Source organism: Hordeum vulgare, chromosome 7H (genome assembly GCF_904849725.1).
Source record: "Hordeum vulgare subsp. vulgare chromosome 7H, MorexV3_pseudomolecules_assembly, whole genome shotgun sequence".
NCBI lineage: Eukaryota > Viridiplantae > Streptophyta > Magnoliopsida > Poales > Poaceae > Hordeum > Hordeum vulgare.
Window position 1 is genome coordinate 595,668,141 of NC_058524.1, and position 18,579 is coordinate 595,686,719.

At 49.2% G+C, this 18,579-nt stretch overlaps 1 protein-coding gene across 1 annotated transcript; it reads left to right on the forward strand.

Moving 5' to 3' along the window:
• Positions 1-399: 399 nt before the first annotated feature.
• Positions 400-8,165, forward strand: LOC123412982 (indole-2-monooxygenase-like). Its single transcript, XM_045105930.1, has 3 exons — positions 400-894; positions 7,027-7,455; positions 7,542-8,165. The coding sequence occupies exons 1-3, from the start codon at positions 400-402 to the stop codon at positions 8,163-8,165; spliced, it is 1,548 nt and encodes a 515-aa protein (XP_044961865.1).
• The last annotated feature ends 10,414 nt before the right edge of the window (positions 8,166-18,579 follow it).

The window sequence follows — 18,579 nt, forward strand, 5'->3', positions numbered from 1 at the left end:
CATGCGTATGATTATTACGTGATTAATTAGCATTCTGAAGATCTTTTGGTGCCGTGGATGGCCAAAACTTTCAGGGACGTGGTGTGGCTGGACTTGAACGTCTCTTGCCTTGCGTGAATGAATTCCACGAGCGGCGGGACGTCTTCTCCCGTGTGATAGCTATGAGGAGAGGTACAACCTGCTGAACGCATACTACTTGAATACGAAGAGCTCATCCATCTGGAAGACTAGACCTGACTTGGACACACAAGCACCAATATTTGCTCCAAGTTCAGTGCACCGCAGATACTCGTATGTATCGGTGTATGCATATGTTTTTTGCCGGCTTCTACCCGGCCTAGCTGCTTTATAAAGCAACCGAGCTTGTGATGCTAACCTGATAGAGCAACTGAGCTCGGCATGGCGGACCTCGTGCAGAACCTCATGCTAGAGATCACGCATCCGCGGGCATGGTTTCTGTTCCTGCTCCCCCTCCTCCTCTTGTCTCTGCATCACTGGTTCACCAGAAAGACAGGATCAACAGGGAAACGCCTCCCACCTTCGCCGCCGGCGCTGCCCATCATCGGGCACCTGCACCTCATCGGCGCACTCCCGCACGTCTCCCTCCGAGGCCTCGCCAAAAAGCACGGCGCCGACGTGATGCTCCTCCGCTTGGGCGCCGTGCCGACCCTCGTCGTGTCTTCGCCGTGCGCCGCCCAGGCGGTGCTGCGCACGCATGACCATCTCCTCGCGTCGCGCCCCCCCTCCGTCGTCTCCGACATCATCATGTACGGCTCGTCTGACATCGCCTTCGCGCCCTACGGCGAGTACTGGCGGCAGGCAAGGAAGCTCGTCACCACACACATGCTCAGCGATAACAAGGTGCAGTATTTCCGCAGCGCCGCCATGGAAGAGGTACTGATTTCTAATGATCTTGCAAATTTTAGCGGCTCTAAGACTACTTATAATGAGGAGTAACTTAGAGTAATAACATGCATATGTTACTAGTCTAAGTTACTACTATTGACTTTGGTCCTGTCCGTGCTAACTCCAACAAGTACTTTTCACGGAGACGTACACGTACGCAACAACGTAGCTAACCAGACACACAACTAGCTGGATGGATTTGCAGCTGGATGGATTTGCAGAGGTGGCTAGCTAGCTTCGTATGCTAGCTAGATCGAGTCACCGGCAGGCAAATCACACACACGAGAACAAGAGACGCTGGGTTTTGGATGGCTAAACCAGGGCCTTGTCGGTCCTGTTGATCTATTGCTTTGTTGATCTGATCTGGTTACAAGGGGTAGCTTACACGAGTATATAAAAAACTAAAGCTAGCCTATTACACTTCGAGTCGGTTTGATTGTTCCGGTCCAACCCGGACATGGACAGCGTGGTTATTTTCAACAATCACCCCCCTAAACACGATGTCCTCACTTTACAGCTTGGACGCCGATCCTTCTCCGCATCTCTGTAAACTTCTGTCGTCCCAAAGACTTGGTCAGGATATCTGCAAGCTGATCATCGGTGCAAACGTAGTTGACTTTAATCTTGCCTTCTTCCACGTACTGTCGTATGTAGTGATACCTTGTATCAATGTGCTTGCTCCTGTCATGATGCACTGGATTCTTACATAGAGCAATCGCAGACTTGTTGTCAACATAGAACACCATTCCTTTCGGTTCCTTGTGTGTGAGGTCATCGAGTAGCCTTTCTAAAAACACACCTTGACACGCCGCGGTTGCAGCTGCAATATACTCCGCTTCACAGGATGATAATGCGACCACCTTCTGCTTTTGTGATAGCCAACTCACTATGCTCCCGCCCAAGAAATATGTCACTCCCGAGGTACTTTTACGGTCGTCCACATCTCCTGCCACGTCACTATCACTATAGCCAAGTAGCTCCACCATCTCCTTCTTCTTCCCTCTTAAATAGACACAACCGAAGTTTGTTGTCCCTTTGATGTATCTGAGTATATGTTTCACAGCTGCCCAATGTTCCTTCGTGAGTGCTTCCATGAAGCGACTCACTATGCCAACGGAATAGGCCAAGTCTGGTCGTGTATTCACAAGATACCTTAGACTTCCGACCACACTCCTATACTCCATTGCATCAACCACGGGTGCTTTGCTTCTCTTGCTAAGTTTAAGACGAGGCTCCATCGGAACAAAAGTTGGTTTGCAGTCCTCCATGTCACAGCTTTCAAGAATCTTCTTTGCATATGCCTCCTGACATAGTGTGATCCCCTCAGGCTTTTGTTGTACCTCAATCCCGAGATAGTAACTCAAGAGCCCTAGATCACTCATCTTGAATAGCTCCTTCATTTGTAGCTTGAATCTAGCAATCTCCTCCTCATCTGCTCCGGTTATCAAAAGATCGTCGACATAGATGCTCACTAAGAGACGATCCTTGCCTTTGCCTCGCTTATACATAGCATGCTCGAGTGGACTTTTCTCAAAACCAAGAGAAACCAGTGTACGGTCAAGCTTGATGTTCCATGCCCGAGGAGCTTGACATAGCCCGTACAATGCCTTGTGTAGTTTCAACACCTTGTGTTCCTCTCCTTCTTTGATGTACCCCGGTGGTTGCTTGACATAAACTTCTTCTTCCAACTCCCCGTTCAAAAACACGGATTTTACATCCATGTGATGTAGCCTCCAAGATTCTTGAGCCGCAAGAGCTATAACTAGCCTCACCGATTCCATCCTTGTAACTGGAGCAAACACTTCTTCGAAATCCACACCTTGCTCTTGCATGTATCCCTTAGCTACGAGCCTTGCTTTGTATTTCACAAGATTTCCATCGGCATCCTTTTTGACCTTGTACACCCACTTGAGCCCTATAATTTTATGGCCGTTGGGAGGATCCACGAGCTCCCATGTTTTGTTGTCTCGGATCGACCCCAACTCCTCATCCATAGCACGACGCCAACACTCCTCCATGTTTGCTTCTTCAAACTTTGTCGGTTCCTCGACACTAAGCAAACATTGTCGTCCTCTTCTCTTAATTTTCACCGGATTTATGGTTTGAAATGTTTCCTTTGGATATAAATCCACCACTGATCGAAGACGTACTGGTGTTGGCGGATGTTCCCTCGTCTCCTCTTTCATCGAAGACAAAGAATTTTCTGCTGAAGTTGCCACACTTCCGATTTCTGGCAATTGGAGCACCCCTGGGCTGGCTACACATCCACGAGGTGAACCAGGTGAAACTGGTGCACGTACAAGAGAACCATCAGCGCCATGCACGTGGCTTGGTGGACTCTGGGTCATACCACCATCACGTGAACCTCCAGGAGAGGTGCCACGGCCTGGGCTACCAACGCTACAGGGAACGCTGTCACGCGTGCTGCAGGCTGCAACTTGTATGGCTCCCTTGCCTCGGTTGCTGCATGTAGACCCAACAGCGCTAGGGGACGTGCTGATCGCGGGCTCAAGCGACACGGCCGACCTAGCTGGCGTGTTTTCAATAGCACCTGCGTTCGGAGGATCGCTTTGTCCCGACGACCTCTTCAGTTGATCGTCAGGTTCTGCATGTTCAGGTTCGTCGTAAACGACATTAAAAATGTCATCTGATGACGGGTATACTTGCTCGGTGGAGTTCCAATTCCATGACCTCGCTTCTTCAAAGACCACATCACGCGTCACAACCACCTTGTTGTTCGAGGGGTTGCACGCACGGTACGCTTTTGTGCCCGCTTCATAGCCAACCAATATCATTGGAGTACTCCGATCCGCCAATTTGCTAGTATGCCCCGCCACTGTCTTCACATGCGCCACACACCCGAAAGTACGAAGATGATCAACCGCGGGCTTGTGTCCGTACCATGCTTCGTACGGCGTCATTCCAACCACACTCTTGGTTGGAGCCCGGTTCAGCAAATAAACGGCCGTATTGACCGCCTCACCCCAATACTTCCCTGGCATGCCTTTACTCTTTAACATGCTCTGTGCCATCGCCACCACAGTTTGGTTCCTCCGCTCCACAACACCATTTTGCTGTGGTGAATATGGAGCCATAAGATACCGCTTGATCCCGTGTGTTTCGTAGAACCTTGTGAATTCACGAGACTTGAACTCACCCCCCCGATCGGTACGGAGGGCCTTCATCTTGGCTTCGGATTCCACTTCGGCTGGCATCTTTACTATCCTGAAGGCTTCCAAAGCTTGATCCTTCGTCTTCAACAACACAATCCACATGTATCTGCTGAAGTCGTCGACGATGAGCAGGAAATATCTATTTCCAGCAGGGGTGGCCGGTGTAAAGTTTCCCTCTCTTGAGAACGGGGCCCTCCTTTGTTTCCCAATAAGACAACCGTCGCACACTTGGTCGACATGTTCGATGCACGGTAGACCACGTACCATCTCTTTTTGTCCAAGTTGCCGAAGAGCCTGGAAATTTAGATGTCCGTAGCGTGCGTGCCACTTCCATGCCGAGTCATCCATGCTCGACAAGAGACATACTGGATCCACACGAGACAAGTTGAGGATGTAAAGTCTGTTCGGTGACCTCTGCACCTTCATAATTAGCATCCTCTGACGATCATACCCCCATAGATAGCCATCTTCGAGCACAATCTTGCAACCACGCTCCTCGAGCTGGCCAAGACTTATGATGCTACTCTTTAGCTTGGGAATATAGTAAACATCCGTGAGTACCTTGTGGACGCCATTCTTCAACTCAAACAGGACAGTACCTCGCCCTGCGATGTCAACGGTCCGTCCATTGCCGAACCGAACCGTGCCTCCCACCGAAAGTCTGAGCTCAGAAAACTGGTCCTTGTCGCCGGTCATGTGGTTGCTAGCTCCCGTGTCGAGGTACCACACGTGCCTCGCCGAGTTCATCCTCTTCTTGTCATGAAGAAAAACTGCCTCCTCTATGAGCGTAACAACCTCCGTAGCTGGCGCCTTAGGAGTTGGACTATCCTCGTCCATTAGCTTGCATACTTTGACCATGAGCATCATGTCGCCATCATCGCCTTCCTTGGCCATGAAAGCTTTCTCCTTCGGTGGTTTCTTGCACTCCGACTTGAAGTGCCCCATTATGCCACAGTTGTGACACTTGATCTTGCGCTTGTCGAACTTCTTTTTCTTCTTCGGAGCGCCGTCACTGGCGTTCTTCTGAATTTGTTCGTTTGGCGCACGATCTTGGCGAGTGTTTTTGCTTGAGCCCTCACATCCTTTCCTTGAGTCCAACGCTTGCCACTGAGCCCGCGTGAGCATGACATGATCATCATTCTTCCCGTCCCCGAGACTATACCGCATACGCTCGTCGTGAGCCTTGTAGCGTCCGACGAGATCATCAATGGAGAGTGTCGCGAGATCGACGCACTGCTCGATCGCCGTGACAATTTGTAGGTACCGGGGAGGAGCCGCGCGCAAGAACCGACGGACAACCGAGGCCTCCGTGATGTTTTCTCCAAGTGCGCGGATCCGATTGACGAGAGTAGCAACGCGTGAAGCGAACACGTCCACGGACTCATTGTCGCCCATGACCAAAGTCTCATAGTTCCTTAAGAGAGTTTGGAGATTGGCTTGCTTGACGCGGTCGTGTCCCTCGAACATGAGCTCCAAGGTATCCCACACCTCTTTCGCCGTTTCTTTGGCGATCAGTTGTTGGAGGACATCCATCGACATCACCGAGTAAATCGCCGATGCCGCCTGCCGATCCTTCGAGTGCTCGGCTCCTCCTTTCTTGAAAGCGTCGCCTCCTGGATCGACTGCATCCCACAACACGTTGGCGCGGAGACCACACTCCATCAGTGCCTTCCAGACCCCGAAGTTCTCGCGGTCAAATCGTGGGTACGACGAATTCGCCGGAGCAGCAAATACTTTAGCCGCACCGGAGTACGCCGCCAGCTGTTTGGTCTTATCGTCCTCCGACATGATCTTCCGTTACTAGAAGATCAACCTCGCTCTGATACCAATTGTTGGCTTGGTCCCGTCCGTGCTAACTCCAACAAGTACTTTCCACGGAGACGTACACGTACGCAACAACGTAGCTAACCAGGCACACAACTAGCTGGATGGATTTGCAGCTGGATGGATTTACAGAGGTGGCTAGCTAGCTTCGTATGCTAGCTAGATCGAGTCACCGGCAGGCAAATCGCACACACGAGAACAAGAGACGCTGGGTTTTGGATGGCTAAACCAGGGCCTTGTCGGTCCTGTTGATCTATTGCTTTGTTGATCTGATCTGGTTACAAGGGGTAGCTTACACGAGTATATAAAGAACTAAAGCTAGCCTAATACACTTCGAGTCGGTTTGATTGTTCCGGTCCAACCCGCATACGGACAGTGTGGTTATTTCCAACAACTACCTCTATATTAGATAGTACAGTAATATAGTACGGCGGGATGACACTTCAGTTACTCCGGGAAGAATGATAATTTTAATAACCCGAGATGGCAAATGTAGTTGAAAAAACATGGCAATTCTCTCTGTTTTGGTTAACTATAATTACCCGCGTGATGATACTTTTGTTATCCGGAGATAGTTGCCATATGTGTTTAACTAGTTGCCACATGTGGTCCATTCATAGTTGTCATGTATAGTTAATCATAGTTGTCACGTATGTTTACCTGGTTGGCACGTACGCGCAACTGCAGTTGCCATCTAGCAATGAATCATAGTTACCATATGAGTTTACCTAGTTGCCATGTACCTAACTGCAGTTGCAATCTAGCAACGTACGAGCGTCGCGTGGGAGAAGAGCAGTTTGCCCACACGGGCGTGTGGACTAGGTGGTGACTGAGTGGGCAGAAACTGGTTCGCCCACACAGCGCAGTTGTCTACCGCGCGCTACAGATCGAATGGGCAAACTCTCCAATATCCACACATACGATGATGCCTATGTACTAAAATTCCAACATATTTTTTTAAGATTTGTACGAAACAGAATCAACATGGATCGACGCGTGTGGGTAAAGTGCAAACATGCCATGCGGGCATTATCATTTGAGTTTTAGAATAGCTAATTAACAGTTACATATATCACTTTTTGTTTCTCATACTTTAATTAAGATGCATGCTATCATCCCATAGGTCAGCATGGCAATGGCCAAGATCAACGAGGCAGCCACAGGCGGTGGTACAGTCGACATGAGCGAGCTCCTCAACTCATTCTCGAATGACATGGTGTGCCGTATCGTGTCGGGCAAGTTCTCCCTGAAAGATGGGCGGAGCAAGCTGTTCCGGGAACTCATGAACGACACCTCGCGGCTTCTGGGCGGGTTCAACTTGGAGGAGTACTTCCCAGCATTGGGTAGGGTAGGAGTGCTTAAGAGGATGGTTTACGCTAAGGCTGAAAGAGCGAGGAACAGATGGGCCGAACTGCTGGACAAGGTGATCGATGATCGTGTGAGCAAGGGCAAATCAGCGTCTCAACACAAGGATGGTGATTTCGTAGATATTTTATTGTCTGTTCAGCAGGAGTATGGTCTCACAAGAGAGCACATGAAAGCTCTCCTCACAGTCAGTACAGATAATAGCTTTCAAATTACATAACTTGATTTCTATATATCTTTGGGGATACCTAACGAATTGTTATATATCCACAGGATGTATTTTTCGGTGCAACGAACACGTCAGCTAACGTCCTCGAATTCACGTTGGCTGAACTCATGAGGAGGCCACACTTCATGAGGAAGCTACAAGATGAAGTGAGGAGTATCATACCCCGTGGACAAGAAATTGTGAGCGAAACTAACATGGAGAACATGGTGTACCTAAGAGCAGTAATAAAAGAGTCTCTCAGGCTGCATCCCGTTGCGCCTCTCCTTGCTCCCCACCTTGCCATGGCTGACTGTACCATCGATGGATGCATGGTTCCTGCTGGGACGCGTGTTGTCATCAATGCATGGGCCATTGGGAGGGATTCGAGCTCCTGGGAGGATGCGGAAGAGTTCATACCTGAAAGATTTACAGATGAAGGCAACGCTGTGAATGTCAACTTCAAGGGGAATGATTTTCAGTTCTTACCATTCGGGGCAGGACGAAGGATATGCCCTGGTATAAACCTCGGAATCGCCAATGTCGAGCTTATGTTAGCAAACCTCGTGAACAGGTTTGATTGGGAACTTCCGGTTGGGGTTGAGAGAAAAGATATCGATATGAAAGAGGTTTTTGGGCTAAGCGTTCGTAGGAAGGAGAAACTATTGTTGATACCTAAATCACGCATCTAGTCGCAAAAATCAAACTAAGCTAAATATTTTGTATTATCTGTATAATGATCTTCTTGAGAAGAATAAGTTACGAGGAATACTGGTATCAATAAATAGTGGCAATTCTTCATTTTTATAGCTGCAAATATTGTTGTTTAGAACATTGACAATAGTCAATGCAGAAGTTTGACTACTCTTAATGTTACATACACATATGAATAAAATATAAAAAATGTAATGTCAAGGTACTTTTCAAGTAAACGAGTATGGTTGCCTGCACAATGCACTACTTTTGTGATTCAAATTTCTTAATTATAGTAATCTTAACATCTATTGGGACAATACGAAATGAAAACTCACATGCTTACTGGACCGTTAAAATTATATGTAAGTTTGGCCACAAGATCTTAACTCTAAATCATACCAATACCAAGGAAAATAAATATCTAAACTTGTAACAGCCCTGGAAAAAAAAATCAGCACATATATAGTACTCAGCATCTACCATTTCATAGACTTCCTCCGTCTCGATTTATAAGGCATGCGCGTCGTTTTAGATTGACAATTTTAGTTAAATATGTATTATACTTGATGAAAAATATAGGTTTAAAAACTACACCCGCTTAAGAACCTAATGATATGCTTTTGATGACATATAATTTATATTTAATTAATCAAATCGATGATCTAAAATCATGGGCGCATACTATAAACCGGGACGGAGGGAGTATAGTATTCACAGCTATGGAAACAAAGACTAATTACAAATCATGTAATTGAGGAGACATGCATCGACAATGGCACACGTTTCCACAACTAAATTTGATCCGTAGGACCCTATGGAACAAGTTTAATTTTAAAATTGTGTATCATTGTACATTGAGGGTGTATGACCTTGGGGTGCGGTGCCCTCAATTTCTATTTGTTAGATGCAAAATGCATGGTGATCGGGTAAGTATTGATGGGCCTTGCTCTTTTTATTCTTTTCAAAAAGGGGATGATCGCCGACCTCCGTAGCATGGCGATGCATATAATTATTCTATTAATTATTCATCAAGATTTTATAGAATAATATATTAATAAGTTCGAAGCCATCACCTTAAACAACATTTATCGTTATTCCTATCAACTTAATGAAGGGGTACAAATTGTCTGAGCCAGATCTCACACCAAAGTTCAACATCTAAAGTCGAAGGCCCCGACCAAGCCGCATTGTTGGGTCTGGGGCACACACCAGACCGGCGCACATTTAGGGCACGTTTGGTTGCCTGCATTGATTTTGGGTTGTTTGCATAGACTTCTCAACACTAGTGCAGAAAAGCTTAGCTATGACGTGGTAAAAATGACCTTGCAGGCATAGAACCCCGACGCCACCAATATGACGCTACAGTTAGCAAATAGTGATGACGTTGGATCCTACACCAGCAGTATGTGACATGTTGCTGGCGTCCAACTTTGTCAAACGCCGGCAATTTGTTTTATTGATAATAAGAAAAAATACTACTTCAGGAACTAAGAGCTTAAACTTCATAAAATGTACTGATCAACTAAACATACTTATATACTTCAGCGTTTAAAACTTTGTATAGATCACCTAAACATACTCATAATTAAACTTGAGAGTTTAAAACTACTCTTCATCAAGGATTATGCTCAGCTGGCAAAGCTTCTTTCGATTGTTTTCTCCTTTTTTTTGAACCGAGCAATGTCTGTCTTAGGTTAGTGTTCTTTATCCCAAGTTCTTTTTTCTTCTACTTGAGGATATCCCTCTCATTCGTCAACTGATCCCTCAGCTCCCTGAGTTTCTTTGACTTGGTGAGGGCATTAGCATCATTTGTGAGTAGACTATCCCTTTCATTCTTCACCGCGGCATTGTCATCTTCGAGTTTTTTGATAAGCCACTCTAACCCCTCTAATCTGCACCGATTCCACTTCTTCGCGTCGCCCACCGATTCGTTGCTTGGTGAATTGTCCGTATGTTTTTTTTGAATTAAAACTTGTAATGCAAGCTACAAAAGAAATAGAACATAGTTAAGCACCAAAATGAACTAAGTTTGTACAACAAAAAAGGAATTAAGTTTATACAACAAAAAGAACTAAGGTCCCATAGCAAATTATTTTTAAGTATTTTAAGAATACCTACAGTTTTTAAGATTAACATAGCTGCTCCGTCTATGTGTAGGTTCACCACCAGGTGAGTCACAAGAGACGCCGTGTGATGGGTGGTCTTTTTTGTATACACAAGATAGCCGTTCAATTGTTATGTACGCACATCATCAGGAATATCCAGCTAGCTAGCTAGCTACAAAAGCTCAACGAAAATTGTATTCAAACAAACGGCAGTTGCGTGTGCTAACGGGTTGGTAGCTGCAATTGTTTGAATTTGCACGCAATGGCTAGCAGTAATACTGTGTTTTGCAGCAACATCCAGTACTGTGTTTTGTAGCAACAACCAAACAAGTTTTATGTATTATGAATAGTTTAAAATACTCTGGTATGGCAAAACCATGGTATCATGTACCTGTAGATAAAATTATTGTAGTTTTAGATACTTTGATTTATGTAATACTTTTCTATCAAACACAGCCTAAGGCCCAGTTTGATAGCTAAGTATTTTAAAGGTATTCTAAGAATACTACAATTTTTCAGATTACTATAATTTTATTTACAAAGGGTTGTTTGGTTGCGCCTAAAAACTATGGTTTTCATACTAGAGTATTTGCCAAACCACAATATTTTCTCCGTATAATAAAAAGAACCTCGGACCTAAGTTTGGTACTAGAGTATTTGCCAAACCATGCACAATACTTTTAGGTTCTTCAATACTTTGCCAAGTTTAATGTTGACAAACTTATTCGGCTTGCTGAAATTTATGCGGGTGATTTTACAGAGACTGACAGGTTGTTTCTTAGAATGACCTTCCAAGATTCCTTAGAAATATAAGAAGAAATGAGGAATTTAATGGATGTTCGGATGTTTCCACCCTTGCTCTATCGATGGTTCAATGAACAATTCAAGGGAGGGGGCCTCGGACTTACCGCAGAGGTGCTCGGGGGCGTCGGGCGGAGGCGACGGCGACGTCTGGCGGAGGCGGCGGCGGCATCTAGCGGAGGCATCGGGTAGAGGAGGCGGCGACGTCGGACAGGGCGACACAGACGTCGAGCAGCGCGGCTGTGGGGATCGAAAGGAGGACGGGGTGGAGTTGGGATCAATAGGAGGACGAAAGGACGATAAGCTGCGTCAGTCGGGAGCCTAGTACTGGCGTGGGCCTAATGGGCCTCCATGCCGGGCCTAATTGGGCAACACCATCACTAAGCAAATAGCTATGACGTGCAAATTTGGCCGACGTCAGCACTATTTAAAAATATTAGTGCTGGCATTGGTGTGAAATGTTGCACCACAAACAAGAGTTGTGGCTAACCATTTTTTCACTAGTGGTGGGTTTGGTGTCGTGGGTATAAGCCTGACAGTAGATGTGTAGGGTACGAATGAGATGGGCAGAGTCCTAGCTACGGCGAGGTTGTATGAGTTCGGGCCCCTCTACGGTGGAGGTAATAGCCCTACGTCTCAGTGCTCTCGGAGCTTGTTAACGAGTGTAATATGGAGTACAATGTTTTTCTAACCCCTTTACCAGTGGGGGAGGGCGGCTTATATAGAGTGCGCTGCCCTCCACAACGGTTCTGATTCAAGGGTGGAGTAGTGGTGATTGAATGCATACGTTATAGGTAACGTATGCTCTAAATGCTAGTAAATGCACCCGGAAACGTACAGCAGTTTCCCTCCAGAGAGGTTACGGCGCACCGAGTGTATCCAGTCGGTAGGCCCGGTGTCCTCCGAATGTTAGTCTCCGACTGGATGATTCTGGGCCTGTTACCGACTGGATGATGGGGGCACCTTAATTTAGTCGGGCATACTTAAGGTCCTGTCCCTTGTGTGGGGTAGTCCTTGGGTAGGACCTGTAGGACAGGCCTATGATCCTACCCTAGGACTATGACCCCATCATTAGTCCCCGAATGGATTGGGGTTGAAACGTCAAAGCAGTGCTCGAGGTTCAGATCCGACTGGACTAGGTTCGGCTTGGGAGTTGCTTGCCTCTATCCATTTTATCTCTCCTGACCAATGGTCCGAGTGGATGTGTTTTGCGAAACAGACTGTCGGGAACCGAGTGCTTTCGCGGCATCTTTTGACGCGACCGGTCAACTGACAGCGGCGGATTTTCCGGGATCTCAAATTTCGGGTTCCGCGCGCTTAGCGGGGACGACGTCAGCGCGCTCGAGTAGCGCCTGACTCCTCGATCCTCGCGCCTTCAACTCCTCCACTGATATCGCCGCGGCTGGTTGGGCAGATAAGATTTCGGGCCCGCTCGCCAGCGACCCAGTCGGTGCTCTATTTAACTCTGGTCGACGAGACCCTTCGGTTACGCTCGCCGAATCCTCTGCTCTGGCCTGCTCCGTCTTCTTCGCCACCTCCTGCGCTCATACGCCCTTCTCTTCCCCTCCTTCTCGAGAGCTCGCCGTCGCCGCCATGACCAAAGGTCAGACCAGCAAGATGGAGGCAAGGAAGAAGAAGAACAAGGCGGCAGCTGCTCAGCGGCGGCAGCGGCCGTTGCCGGCGGGGTGGATCCAGGGAGACTTTCTCCCCTCCACAGTGATGGAGGGGGACCTGCTGGAGCTGGTAGAGCACGGCCAGCTCGTGCATAAGTCCTGGAGGCTGCCGGCGGTCGACGAGGTCGAGCCGGCGCCACGGGAGGGGGAGCGCGTCTTGCTCCTCAGCCATGTTCACAGAGGTTTCTCTCTGCCCCCGCATCCTTTCTTCAAAGGTATCATGAATCATTTCGGTGCTCAACTCCATCACTTCCCTCCGAATGCCATCGCCCACCTTTCTGCCTTCATTGTTTTGTGCGAGTGCTTCATCGGTTGCCCTCCCCATTGGGGTTTATTCAAACACATCTTTTCTGCCCGCTCTCAAACCATCAAACGTCTTAGTCAGTCGATGACAAGATGCATCTCCTCCGGCTCTGCGAGGGTTTAGGGTTTCAGAAGAAGAGTCGGAGCAGCTACCCTGCTCTCTAGTTGAGCGAGTCGGTGAGGAACTGGCAGTCGACGTGGTTCTACTGCCAGGACATAGCCTGTCCGAACGCATCGACTGGGCTGCCTCCATTTAGTCTAGACCGTCCTGCTCCGCCCAAGCAACTCGTCCTCTCGAAAGCTGAGAAGAACGACATCCAGCCTTTGGTCGAGGCACTCGTGGATGTTGTCAGGAGGGGGGTCACCGGTATTGACCTGCTGGAAGTCTTCATCGGTCGGCGAATCCAGCCTCTGCAAGCCCGCCACCACGCTATGTGGCACTATGCAGGGCCCGAGGATTCCACTCGGACCAACGTGGAGGGCATTCTCGAGGAGAAGGTGACCTCATGGGTGCTCCAAATCACGGGTCCCTGTGAGAACCCCAAAGGAGCCCGCCGAGTGACGCCTTACAGCGCGAACAACCCTCCACCGAATCAGGTGAGTAGCATTAGCCGAGTGCATTGAACTGTCTTGATTTCAGTCGTTCATTTATATCTCCGTGTGATGCTTAATGTTTCCGACTGAACCTCATGCAGGAGTGGACCAACTGGTCTTCCCCCGTCTCGAACGGGGATCCGGAGGAGGAGGAGGAAGAAGGCAGCCAGGAGGGGAGCGTGGAGAGCGCCGAATATGTCTCCGACAGCGGGGAGTCGGAGGAGGAGGACCGTGAGGAGGAGGAAGAAGACGAAGAGCGCGACTCGCCACCTCCACGGCCAGAGCATCGGAGTAAGCGTCGACACGAGCCTGCCGTCCCTTCAGCTCCTCGTGCGTCATCGAGTGCTCCACCTGCCGCTCCGGTGGCCCCGAGTGCTCGAGGCACGAAGAGGCCCATGGACGCCCCCGCTGAGTCCGCAGGCCAGTCTTCCAGGGCGCCCAAACCGAGTGGGCCCAAACCTCGGAAGGCCGTGCCGCGCATGAGGGTTGCCATCCCCGTCACATCCACGTAAGTGGATCTAACTTTCGGCTTTTTATGTTATCCGAGTGAACTCCTTCTTTACAAGTCGAATGGGCTTCACTCGACAGGGTCGCCACTTCTGCAACCTCTCCGGCCCGCCAAGGGGATGACCCCATGGACACGGACAACGTCGTCTCGTCCCAGCCAAGTATGTTGTAGGAGAGTCGGGTGTTTTATTCCTGTAGACTGTACCATCCTTTTCTTTTTCTGAATCGTCGTGCCATTCGGCTTGTCAGGGGCGATTCACCTGGACGAGGACGGGCAAGGGAGAGCCGACCCGGCCGTGGAGCCTGTCGTGGAGCCTATCCTTGAGGCTGCTCCTCCTGCTGCCGCCCCTGCCGCCGACGCTCCACCGTCCGAAGTGCCTCCACCGACTGAACCGGTGCCGGTGGGTGAGGAACCGACTGGGGCGAATCTTGGGATGCCCCAGGATCTTCCCACGATTCCCGGTTCGTCGAATGCTGAATTCAGCATTCGGTGTGTCCCAGAGGAGCAGGTGGGAGCGGCCAAGGGGGCCATGGTTCAGGTGGAGCTGATGGCCGGAGAGGCCAAGAGGGCTTATGACTCTGTTGCGGCTTTGTACCAGCGGAGCTTGGAGCTACGCGATGACATCCGAGTAAGTAGTCTAGTAAGTACTTACTTTTCTTCTGTAACCCACTGGGTGTTGTCTGTTGTTTGCAATGGGTTCACTCCGAGTGAACCCAGTGGGTGTAGTCCCCGAGACTTCTGTCGAGTGCTAGCACCGACAGTTGTCTTTATACATTTGGTCTTTAGTTTGGTTGTGTCCGTAGACAAGATTTCCGAGTGCGAGTACTTACTGCAGTCGGAGCACTCTTGCGGTAAGAGTCCCCGAGAGTAAACTGCACGCAGGTCGAGTAGTATTGGCCTCGGAGGCGTAGGTGAAAACGTGCAGCTCAATAGGGCAGACCTGCTTGAGGTACATGCCAGTGGGGTCACTCTTAGTGAACCCACTGGGTGTAGTCCCCGAGACCGCTGTCGACTGCTTGCGTCGGCAGGGGTCTAAAGAATTTAGTGTGTGAACTGATAAACTTGCTGATTGCCCTTTGTTTCTTTGTGCAGAAAACTTGTGAAATGGGAAGTGCTTATGAAGCCCTTAGAGCGGAAAAGAACCAGTATGCTGGTGAACTGGAAGCTGCAACGCTCGCCATGGCCGGCATGAAAAACGCGCTGGAAGTTTGAGAGAAGTCTTTGGAGGAGGCCCTGGAAGCAAACAGGGTGTTGGTGGCAGAGGTGGAGAGACTGAAGAAACAGAGGACTGAGTGTCACAATCAGATGGGTGTCCTGAACAGACGATGCATAGCTCAAGAGAAGTATGTCACCGACTGGGCTGCGCAAATGATGACTCGGTTGGCTGGTAAGTCTTATGCTTTGTCGAGTGGTTGTACCGTGTGCCATACACTCGGTTTTCATTATCTGCTTGCTTGTTTGTTGCAGACTTTTGCGGAGACCCTGAAGCTGAAGCAGCGGCTGTGGAGCGGTCTGTTAAGGACAAAGTTCCACTCGGTGAGGACGCCAATCGGGATCTGCTCCGAGCACATATCCGCGTAGGCAAAGTAGGTCCTTTCATCGGTCGACTGAGAGAAGTCGTCGGCCGAATTAACAAGGAACTTTGGCCGGAAGACGAGTCGCGGGAGGGGATGGAGACCCTGACGGGCCGACTGGAGGAGGTGCCGAGCCGAGTGCAATCTTGGAAGAAATCGGCAGCGCGTTGCGGTGCTGATGTTGCGCTGTCCTTGGTCCGAGTCCATTGCAAGGAGGTGCGGGAAGATAAGCTGAAAGCATTGAAGGTCGCCAACACGAAGAAGCTTCAATTCGAAGACTTCATGGAGACGTTCCTGGAGACTGCTACCCGCATTGCTGATGGAATCGACTTGGATACTTTTGTGGAGCCCTCTAGTCTTGACGCCGGCCCAGCTGACGCGTGATCAAACTTTATCCTCGGTATGCCGAGTGTTTACCTGTAAGATACTGGGGCCACTTCTGTTGGCCGTCATACTTTTAAATTGGTGCGGGTAATCTTGATCCGCACTGAGTCAACTATCGGTTTTGGACTTATGTTGTCGGAATAAAAACATTTAGTCTTTTGTTGAAATGCTGTTTCGAGTTCAACACTTAGTGTGTACTCGGAGAATATTAAGACTTAGGTGATTCGTGATCACAGCTAAGTTCCCGAGTGTGACGTATAGTGCACACTCGGAGGAGGTTAGTACTTAGATGATTCTTGATCACAACTAAGTCTCCGAGTGCGACGTATAGTGCACACTCGGAGGAAGTTATTACTTAGGCGATTCAGGATCGCAGCTAAGTCCCCGAGTGCGACGTATAGTCCACACTCGGAGGAGATTAGTACTTAGGCGATTCTTAATCACAGCTAATTCCCCGAGTGCGACGTATAGTGCACACTCGAAGGAAGTTAGTACTTAGGCGATGCAGGATCGCAGCTAAGTCCCCGAGTGCGACGTGAAGTGCACACTCGGAGGGAGGTATTACTTAGGTGATTCTTGATCACAGCTAAGTCCCCGAGTGTGACGTATAGTGCACACTCGAAGGAAGTTAGTACTTAGGCGATGCAGGATCGCAGCTAAGTCCCCGAGTGCGATGTGAAGTGCACACTCGGAGGGAGGTATTACTTATGTGATTCTTGATCACAGCTAAGTCCCCGAGTGCGACGTATAGTGCACACTCGGAGGAGATTAGTACTTAGGCGATGCAGGATCGCGGCTAAGTCCCCGAGTGCGACGTATAGTGTACACTCGAAGGAGATTAGTACTTAGGCGATGCAGGATCGCAACTAAGTCCCCGAGTGGGACGTATAGTGCACACTCGAAGGAAGGTATTACTTAGGTGATTCTTGATCACAGCTAAGTCCCCGAGTGCGACGTATAGTGCACACTCGAAGGAGATTAGTACTTAGGCGATGCAGGATCGCGGCTAAGTCCCCGAGTGCGACGTATAGTGCACACTCGAAGGAGATTAGTACTGAGGCGATGCAGGATCGCGGCTAAGTCCCCGAGTGCGACGTATAGTGCACACTCGAAGGAGATTAGTACTTAGGCGATGCAGGATCGCAGCTAAGTCCCCGAGTGCGACGTATAGTGCACACTCGAAGGAAGGTATTACTTAGGTGATTCTTGATCACAGCTAAGTCCCCGAGTGCGACGTATAGTGCACACTCGAAGGAGATTAGTACTTAGGCGATGCAGGATCGCGGCTAAGTCCCCGAGTGCGACATATAGTGCACACTCGAAGGAGATTAGTACTGAGGCGATGCAGGATCGCGGCTAAGTCCCCTAGTGCGACGTATAGTGCACACTCGAAGGAAGGTATTACTTAGGCGATTCGGGATCGCAGCTAAGTTTTTTTTGTGTGTGACCGTAGTCTGCAACCGCGGAAGAACTCTGAATCTGCAAAAGAAACTGAATCTGCTGTATATTATTTCGTCAAAACTTGTTCGTTACACTGCTTCAGTCGGCGATCACGTATAAAAACGCTTGAGGAGGTCTCCGTTCCATGCGCGTGGCTCGTCTATCTCCCTCTGAATGTTGTAGAGTCTGTATGCCCCGTTGTTCAGCACCTTGGAAATGATGAAAGGCCCTTCCCAGGCCGGAGCCAACTTGTGTGGTCTTTGCTGATCCACTCGGAGCACCAAATCGCCAGCTTGGAACGTGCGGCTCCTGACATGTCGTGCATGAAAACGTCGCAAATATTGCTGGTAAATTGTTGAGCGAGTAAGTGCCATCTCGCGCTCCTCCTCTAGAAGATCGACTCCATCTTGCCTTGCTTGTTCTGCTTCGGCTTCGGAGAAGAGTTCGACTCGCGGGGCATTGTGAAGCAGGTCACTCGGAAGGACCGCTTCTGCTCCATAGACGAGGAAGAACGGTGATCGCCCTGTTGATCTGTTCGGAGTGGTGCGGAGGCCCCAAAGTACTGAAGGTAACTCGGTTACCCATGCACCAGCAGCATGTCCTACCTCTTGCAAGAGTCGAGGCTTCAAACCTTGAAGGATAAGTCCATTCGCACGCTCAGCTAGTCCATTGGATTGCGGATGTGCTACGGAAGCAAAATCCACTCGGATACCCTGACTCGCACAGAAACCTTTGAATCTGTCCGAGTCGAAATTTATCCCATTGTCCGTGATTATGCTGTGAGGCACTCCGAATCTGGAGATGATGTCTCTGACAAACTTCACGTCTGTGGAGGCGTCGAGCTTCTTGATGGGCTTGGCTTCTATCCATTTCGTAAACTTGTCGACTGCCACCAACAAATGTGTGTAGCCACCTTGGCCTGTCTTGAATGGTCCAACTATGTCTAATCCCCAAACAGAAAATGGCCACACAAGTGGGATTGTCTTTAGTGCAGATGTTGGCTTGTGGGACTTGTTGGAGTAGAACTG

What these genes read in the sequence shown, in the direction of transcription:
- LOC123412982 (XM_045105930.1), top strand. Translation starts at nt 400, where the DNA reads ATGGCGGACCTCGTGCAGAACCTCATGCTAGAGATCACGCATCCGCGG. An exon ending in GCAGCGCCGCCATGGAAGAG is followed by an intron (nt 895 to 7,026) that starts GTACTGATTTCT and finishes ATCATCCCATAG; the next exon opens with GTCAGCATGGCAATGGCCAA. An exon ending in ACATGAAAGCTCTCCTCACA is followed by an intron (nt 7,456 to 7,541) that starts GTCAGTACAGAT and finishes ATATATCCACAG; the next exon opens with GATGTATTTTTCGGTGCAAC.